Source organism: Eimeria acervulina, genomic scaffold (assembly GCF_000499425.1).
Source record: "Eimeria acervulina Houghton genomic scaffold, Eah_scaff773, whole genome shotgun sequence".
Taxonomy (NCBI): domain Eukaryota; phylum Apicomplexa; class Conoidasida; order Eucoccidiorida; family Eimeriidae; genus Eimeria; species Eimeria acervulina.
In genome coordinates, this window is record NW_013547151.1 from 7,501 (window position 1) to 15,000 (window position 7,500).

At 57.0% G+C, this 7,500-nt stretch overlaps 2 protein-coding genes across 2 annotated transcripts in view; one reads left to right on the forward strand and one right to left on the reverse strand.

The window, feature by feature from the left end:
• The window catches only part of EAH_00048670 (hypothetical protein, conserved), a gene marked incomplete at both ends in the record, with an annotated part of 912 nt that extends 65 nt beyond the window's left edge, over window positions 1-847 (reverse strand). Inside the window, one exon of the mRNA XM_013391387.1 lies at window positions 1-847. This exon is cut by the window's left edge and continues 65 nt beyond it. Coding sequence (XP_013246841.1) covers window positions 1-847 — 847 coding nt within the window.
• A 747-nt stretch (window positions 848-1,594) lies between these two features.
• On the forward strand, window positions 1,595-6,944 carry EAH_00048680 (hypothetical protein, conserved; the record flags this gene model as incomplete). The annotated part of the gene is made up of 7 exons (XM_013391388.1): window positions 1,595-3,253; window positions 3,518-4,659; window positions 4,841-4,938; window positions 5,198-5,275; window positions 5,571-5,741; window positions 6,082-6,605; window positions 6,876-6,944. 7 exons carry the CDS (start codon window positions 1,595-1,597, stop codon window positions 6,942-6,944), a joined length of 3,741 nt encoding a protein of 1,246 aa, XP_013246842.1.
• Between the last annotated feature and the right edge of the window lie 556 nt (window positions 6,945-7,500).

The following is a 7,500-nucleotide window of genomic DNA, read 5'->3' on the forward strand; positions in this document are numbered from 1 at the left end:
CGCTCAGCCCCCAATGTGCTGTCTGGCCTACAGGGACAAAGAACTCCACTGCTGCTGCTTCTGCTGCTGCTCCTCTTGCTGCTGCTGCTGCTGCTGCTGGGGCGGCAGTCGCAGTTTGCTGCTGCTTCTCCCTCCCCCTACAAGACAGCCCCACTAGCGGAGCTGCAGCAGCTTCCCGCAGCAGGCCGTTGCAGCTGCTGCCGCTGCAGGGGGCCCCATACCTCAGGTGTACAGGCAGCTGCACCATCACTTCGTGAGTGCTTCCGGGGGCCCCCCCTTCTAGCATTTTCGGGTGTATGTGCACCTCCTGCCGTACAACAGGAGGGGGCCCCAGCCTCGGGGAGTAGCTAGGGAGCTCTACATCAACCATCACGGGGCCCTGCATGCAGGAGCCCCCTTGGGGGGCCCCCCGGGGGCCCCCTTGGCAAGAGGGTTTGAATATAGTGGTGGCTTGAAGCAGAAGGGGGCCCCCGGGGGCCCCCGTACTTATTACCCTGCCGTGCCTGTCTGGGGCCCCCAACTCGTATGTTTGATCGGGGTCAGCGAAGAGCTGCTGCGGCAGACGATACTCAAGCGAAAGAAGACACTCCTCAGCTGCATCCTTCTCTCCTGCTGCTGCTGATGCTGCTGTTCTTGCATTAGGCTGCTGCTGCAGCAAAATGCGAGACTCGAAGACGCGGTGGAAGCCCTTGCCCTCGAGCCTTGTTGAGGCCTTCACAAGAGACAGAGATACGTCAGTGCTGCTGCTGCTGCTGCTGTTGCTGTTGCGGCTGCTGCTGCCGTAGATGCTGGCTGGTGTGTGCAGCAGCAGCAGCAGCAGCAAGAGTGGGCGAATATGTCTGGGCATCGCTGAACTGGCAGCTAGGGCCCCTTTCTCCTGTCTAAGTTGCTGCTGTTTCTGCTGCTTTGGGGGCCCTGCAGCGGCAGTCGTACAGAAAGACACAGCAGCAAAGGGGGCCCCCCTGCAGCAGCTGAGGGTAGCTGGCTGCTGCTGCTACCTCAACGCTGCAGCAGCAGAGAGAAATTGAATTTGTTTTATTTAGTTAAATTAGAGGCTGAAACAATATTGCAATAGGAGCACCTTTTGTGGTAGCAGCAGCTGCTGCAGCAGCGCCTACAGACAGGCTGCTGCTGCTGCTGCTGCTGCTGCTGCTCCGAAGCCTAAGGTGGGGGGCCCCTGAGGGCCTCATCAGAGGGGCCCCTGTGGGCCCCCCTCCAGCCAGCCTTGCCTTCTGTTTAAACTAAACTAGAAGTAATTTTTCTCTTAGTGTTTTATGCAGCAGCCTTTCTGCTGATGCGGTGGGGGGCCCCCAGCTGTACAGTAGGGGCCCCTACAACGATCAGGCTTGCTGCTCCTTTGCTGCAGGGGCCGTCTTCTGCCTTCTTAGCAGCCGCAGCAACAAAGCCCTAGCTGCTGCAGGTGCTGCAGGTGCTGCAGGTGCTGTAGCTGCTGCTGCTGCTGTAGCTGCTGCAGGCTCAAGAGCAGTGCCGCAGCAGCACCCACGTAGGATACAGACATTGAAGTCGTTGCCGCTGCTGTTGCAGCAGCTGCAGCAGCTGCAGCAGCTGCTGCAGCATGCATGCGCAGCAGCAGATGAGCCGCCTACGTCTGCTCAGGGGTGAAGTTTCTTGCTGCTCTATGGGGGCCCCCTTGTATAGGGGCCCCCATCACAGGCCAGTGGGGCCCCTCCTAAGGGCCCTCTCTCTCAGCAGCGGGGGGGCCCCCTGTCTTCGCTGGAAGTCTTCATTTGTTCACGTTGTATCCAGCAGCAGCCGCTGCTGCAGCTGCTGCTGCTGCAGCAACAGCAACAGCAACAGCAGCAATAGAAGCACCACCAGCAGCAGCAGCAAGGTAACTTATGGGCGTTCGTTTTTTCGTCGTTTCACTTCAGCAGCAGATACTGCTGCTGCAGGTGCTGCTGCTGCAGGTGCTGCTGCTGCAGCTGCTGCTGCAGTCCCTGTGACACCCCCGAGGCTACGGCTTCAGGGTCCCCCCCCTTCTCCGCGGCTGCAGGTGCTGCAGCGTCTGCAGCGACTTGTTCAGCAGCAGCTGCAACTGCAGCAGCAGCAGCAGCAGCAAGGTGCACGGAGTGGAGATGCAAGAGCTCAGTCTATTGTAGGACCTCTATCAAGTGGCGGGGTGTCTGATGAGGTAGCAGACGCAGCAGAAGACGTGTGGGGCCCCACAGGGGCCCCGTGCGAAGCAGCAGATGCTGCAGCCACTTGGGGTCACGAAGGAGACGCTCCTGCTGCTGCTACTGCAGGAGCTGCTGCCCAGGCGCAGCAGCAGCAGCAGCAACAACAGCTGCAGCAGGAGCTGCAGCGAACAGCAGATGATATCGTCAGGCTCAGCGGGCGCATGCAGCCACGGGAGCTTCTTGAAGTGCTGCGGCTGTTTGCTGCTGTGGGGCGGAGGGACCCTCAAGTGCTGCTTGCTGCTACCCAGGCTTTGCTGCAGCAGCAGCCCGAGGAGCGGCTGCAGCAGCTGCTGCCTGTTACGCAGCAGCAGCAGCGGCAGCAGGGGGTTGAGGCCCTCTCCGTGCTGCAGACAGTAATGCTGCTGCGGTATCTGCAGCAGCTGCAGTTTGTCTGCTTACCTCTGGCTTTGAGGGCGCTGCAGCACTTAGACGCCTCTCTAACCCTAGCAGCACAGACGTGCATGCAGCTACATTACCTGCAGCAGCAGCAGCAGCAGCAGCAGCAGCAGCAGCAGCAACAGCAGCAGCGGCTGCCTGACTGCTTTGCTGAGACTGACTACGCAGTGCTTGCGCCTTATATTCCTTGGCAGCAGCCTGTGGTGTGCGACCAAGCAGCAACAGCAGCAGCAGCAGCAACAGCAACAACAGCAACAGCAGCACACTGCGGCGTGCATGCAGGTGGGGCTGCACCTGCTGCTGCAGCAAACGGCGATGCTGAGCTCCGTTTGCTGCCTGACGCGTCTGCTGCTGCCGCTCCTGCTGCTGCTGCAGCAGCAGCAGCAGCAGAAGGTGGTGCATTAGCCAGTGCAGCAGAAGCAGCGGCAGCATCATCAGCAGCAGCAGCAGCAACAGCAGCAGCAGATAGCGATTGGCGCTCCCGGTGCGCTCTGCATGCCGTTGGGGTGTCTCTACTCAGCAGCAGCTTAGTATATTTTGCTGCTGCTCTGCCTCCGTCAGAACCAAGGTCTGCTGCTGTTAGGCGCTTAAGCGACCTGCTGCAGCAGCTGCTGATCTCCAGAGCAAAAGAATTCAATGCGCCCCAAACTGTCTCCCTTGTATGTCGCTGCTGCTGCTGTTGCTGCTACTGACCACGCTGCTGCTGCTGTTGCTGTTGCTGCTGCTACTGACCACGCTGCTGCTGCTGTTGCTGCTGCTGCCGTTACTGTTGTATTGTCTTTGTTTGCTTTTCATTCGTTTGTCTCTGGGGTCTGTTTTGTTAATTTTTATTTAATTGCCTTTGTTATTTGTTTGTTTGTTAACTTTTTATTTATACTTTTATTTATTTATTTATTTATTTATTTATTTATTTATTTGTTCAGGCGTTGAATTGCTTGGCTTTGGGCCGCACTTCTGCTGCACTGACGAATGCTTTGCTGCAGCAAACCCCTCATTTGCTGCCTTTCTTCTCGTTTCCTTTACTTACTCTTCAATTAAATGTTATTACCCGCTTGCTGCAGCTTAATGCGCATGCGCTGCAGCAGCAGCAGCAGCACAAGCAGCAAAAGCAGCACAAACACGCTCAGTACCAGCACCCGCAGCAGAAGCAGCAGCAGCAGCAGCAGCAACAGCAGCAGCAGATAGATATACATGCACTGCCGCAGCTCTGGTGCAGCATCGTATCCCGGCTGTCTTCCGCGCTGCCGCAAGACCCAGCAGCAGCTGCTGCTGCTGCTAGCAGCAATACATCTCGTGCACGCCTTAGAGACCTGCTGCACGACCATATCTTAGCAGCACAAGAAGCATACGACGCCTCTATTCAGCAGCAACTGCAGCAACTGCAGCAGCAGCAGCAGCAGCAACGACAACAGCAGCAGGAGGCAGCAGGTGGAGATGAGATTTTCTCAGGTGCAGATGGATTAGGGGCCCCTGGGGGCCCCCGAGTGTCGTCTGTACCCTCTCTGCCTTTCGCGGGGGCCCCTGGGGGGCCCCCTGGGGGGCCCCTTGGGGGGGCCCCCAGCCTCCCACCAGTGCAGCCGCAAGACTTAAGAAATGTTGTAAACGCTCTTAACTCATTCTCTCGCTTGGCGCATATGGGTCTTGTGTCTTTGCGGGATGTTGCTGCTGAAGCAGCAGGGGCTGCTGCTGTTGCTGCTGCTGCTGCTGCTGCTGCTGCTGACCAGCTGGTGCCCGCAGCGTTGCGCCAGCAGCAGCAGCTGCTCAAGAGCCAAGCTGCTTCTGGTGCAGCAGCAGCAGCAACAACACCAGGTGCAGCTGCAGCAGGAGATGTTGACGAGCTGCAGCACTGGCAGCGCAGCAAGGCTCGCCTCAGCAGCGTCGTGGAGTGTACAGGCAGCTTCCGCATGCGTGGGGTGGAGATGACACCTGGGGATCGTCGCAGCAGCAGCAGCATTTACGCCTTCTTCCATAGAGCAGTGCTGCTGCTGGTGCAGCAGCAGCAGCATCTAGATCCGCAGTCTCTCAGCAACGCCGTCAACGCATTCGCAAAGGCCAGGCTTCAGGGGTAAGCCAGAGCAGCAGCAGCAGCAGCAGCAGAGGCAGCAGTAGCAGAGGCAACAACAGCAGCAGCAATAGCTGCAGCAGCAGAAGCAGCAGCAGCAGCAGCAGCAAGAGCAGCAGCAGCAATAGCAGCAGAAGCAGCAACAGCAGCAGCAGCAGCAGCTGTTTGTGTCCTTTGTTTGCAGGCACGCAGTCTATGTGGCTCAGTTAATCCCACGGATGATTGAGACAGCAGCCGACTTCAGCTGGCAGCACTTAAGCATGACGCTCAATGGATTTGCATGTAAGCTGCTGCTGCTGCTGCTGCTGCTGCTGATCATGATGCTGCTGCTGCTGCTGCTCATGCTGCTGCTGCTGATGGCGTTGGGTGTGATGTTTGCTGAGCCTCTGCTCTTGTGTTAGTGGCACGGGTTGGTGCTGCTGCAATACATGCAGTTGCTGCTGTTGCTGCTGCCGCTGCTGTTGCTGCTGCTGCTGCTGCTGGTGCTTTCGCGCACAACGGACATGGCGTGACAATCTTGCTGCTGCTGCTGCTGCTGCAGATATGCGCTATAAGGACGACAGGCTGCTGCATGCATTTTGGGAGGTGCTGAGGCAGCGGCCTCTTCACCAGATGGGGGGTCAGATAATCAGAAGAATTCTTCTCTAAACCCTAAACCCTAAACCCTAGACCATAGTTTAAACCCTAAACCCTAAAGCCTAAACCCTAGCATAAACCTAAACTCTAAACCCTAGCCTAAACCCTAAACACTAGGCTACACTCTAAACCCTTGCCGCAAGCCCTAAACCCCTCTCTCAAACCCTGAACCCTAGCATAAAACCGCAGACCCTAGCTCCAGACCCTAAACCCTAAACCCTATCTCTAAAAGCTTGACCCTCACAGGGGTTCAGCAGTGCGGTGTATGTACACTGCAGCTCAGGCGACAACAAACATAATCCACGCAATGGGCAGCTTCGGCTTCAGACACCCAGAGATGATCAGGTACTGCAGCAGCAGCAGCAGCAGCAGCAGCAACAGCAGCAGCAGCAACAGCGGTAGCAGTAGCGGCAACAGCTGCAGCAGCAGCAGGAATATCAACTGCAGCGGTGCCTTCAGCAGAAAGAATACTGCGGCGGCGAGAACATCAGCAGCGTCGCAGGGAGCTGCTGCTGCAGCAGGAGCATCTGCTGCTGCAGCAGCAGCAGCAGAAGCTGCTGCGGTTAGTGTTTTTCTGTTTGTTTTTGTTTGTCTTTGCAGGCGCATGGCGACGACTTCTTGGGTGTCTGCGCAGCTGCCCGAGCTGACCACTCAGGGCAAGTCCCTTTGCTGCTGCTGCTGCTGTTGTTGCTGCTGCTGCTGATGCTGGTGTTGCTTCTTTCTGCTGAGGCAGCAGCAACAGCAGCAGCAGCAGCAAAGGCCAGTATGTGTGTCTCTCTGTCTCCTCAGGCCTCACAAATCTACTCTTCTCGCTGGTGGTGCTAGACTGCGTGTACGAGTGTAGCTTCCCTCCCCAGCAGCAGCAGCAGCAGCAGCAGCAGCAGCAGAAGCGGCAGTGGCAGCAGCAAGGGGGTATCTGGCAAGAGCTGCTGCAAGCTGCATGCAGGAGAAAGGACCTCAAGCTCGAAGCAATGACGATGCTTAAGGTGTCGGCTATGGCGTTGTTTGGGGTGTATGGGGACCCAGCAGCAGCAGTAGCAGCAGCAGCAGCAGCAGAAGCAGCAGCAGCACAGCAGCACAGCAGCAGCCGCAACGCATACAACCGCCTCTACGACAGCAGCGGGAACTTCTTGCTGCATGCGCTGCAGCAGCAGCAGCGGCAGCTAGAACGTCAGCAAAAGCTGTACGGAGGGGCCCCCATAGCTAGACGCAGAATGCTGCTGCAGGGAGTAGAAACAGCAGCAGCAACTGTAAAGCAACCTGATTATATCTTCTTGCCCTACAATCAACTTGATGAAGGCCATAAGTTCCTCGTATGCTCGTGCTGCTGCTGTGGATGCTGCTGTTGTTGTTGCTGCTGCTGCTGTTGCTTCTGCTGCTGCTGCTTCTGCCGTTGTTAGTGCTGCTGCACCAGCTGTTGTTGTTGTTTCTGTTGTTGCTGCTGCTGCTGTTGCTGAAGACGGAAATTCCACTGCTTGGAGAACGCCTGATTTTATGTGTTAATCCTGCTGCTGCTTTTGCTGCTGCTGCTGCTGCTGCTGCTGCTATTCCTGCTGCTATTGCTGCTATTGCTGCTGCTGCAGGCTGCACTGCTGAACACGAGGACTTTGATGTTTTACCCGGGGAAGCCGTCAGGTAAGAGAGAGCCATAACTGCTGCTGCTGCTGCTGCTGCTGCTTCTGTTGCTGTTGTTGGTGCTCTCTTGTTGCTGGGGTTTACGGCTGCTGCTGCAGGGTTGTCTTCTGTTGCTGCTAGAGGGGAGCTTTTGCTGTCTGCTGCTGTTTGCTTTGCTGCTACTGCTACTGCTGCTACTGATGCTGCTGCGGCTGCTGCTGCTGTTACTGCTGCTGCTGCTGCTGCTGTGCTGCGGCTTCAGGCATGCACCTGCAAGTAGCCGCGACTGTGCGCAGCATGGGGCTGCATGCGCTGCACGAAGTAATAATAGGTGGGGGCCCCTCAACGAAAATTTAAAGAAAAATTAAAACAAATATTATTTACAGCACTAGCAGCAACAACAGAAGCAGACAAGGTGCACACGTGCTGCAGCTGTAGCAGCAGCAGCAGCAGGAGCAGCAGCAGCAGATGCAACCAGTTGCAGCGCTCCCCTCCTTCCCGGAGTACTAAGTACACACGCAACCTCAACAGCAGCAGTAACAGCAACTGCAGCAACATCAGCAGCAGCAGCAACTGCAGCAGCAGCAGCAGCAG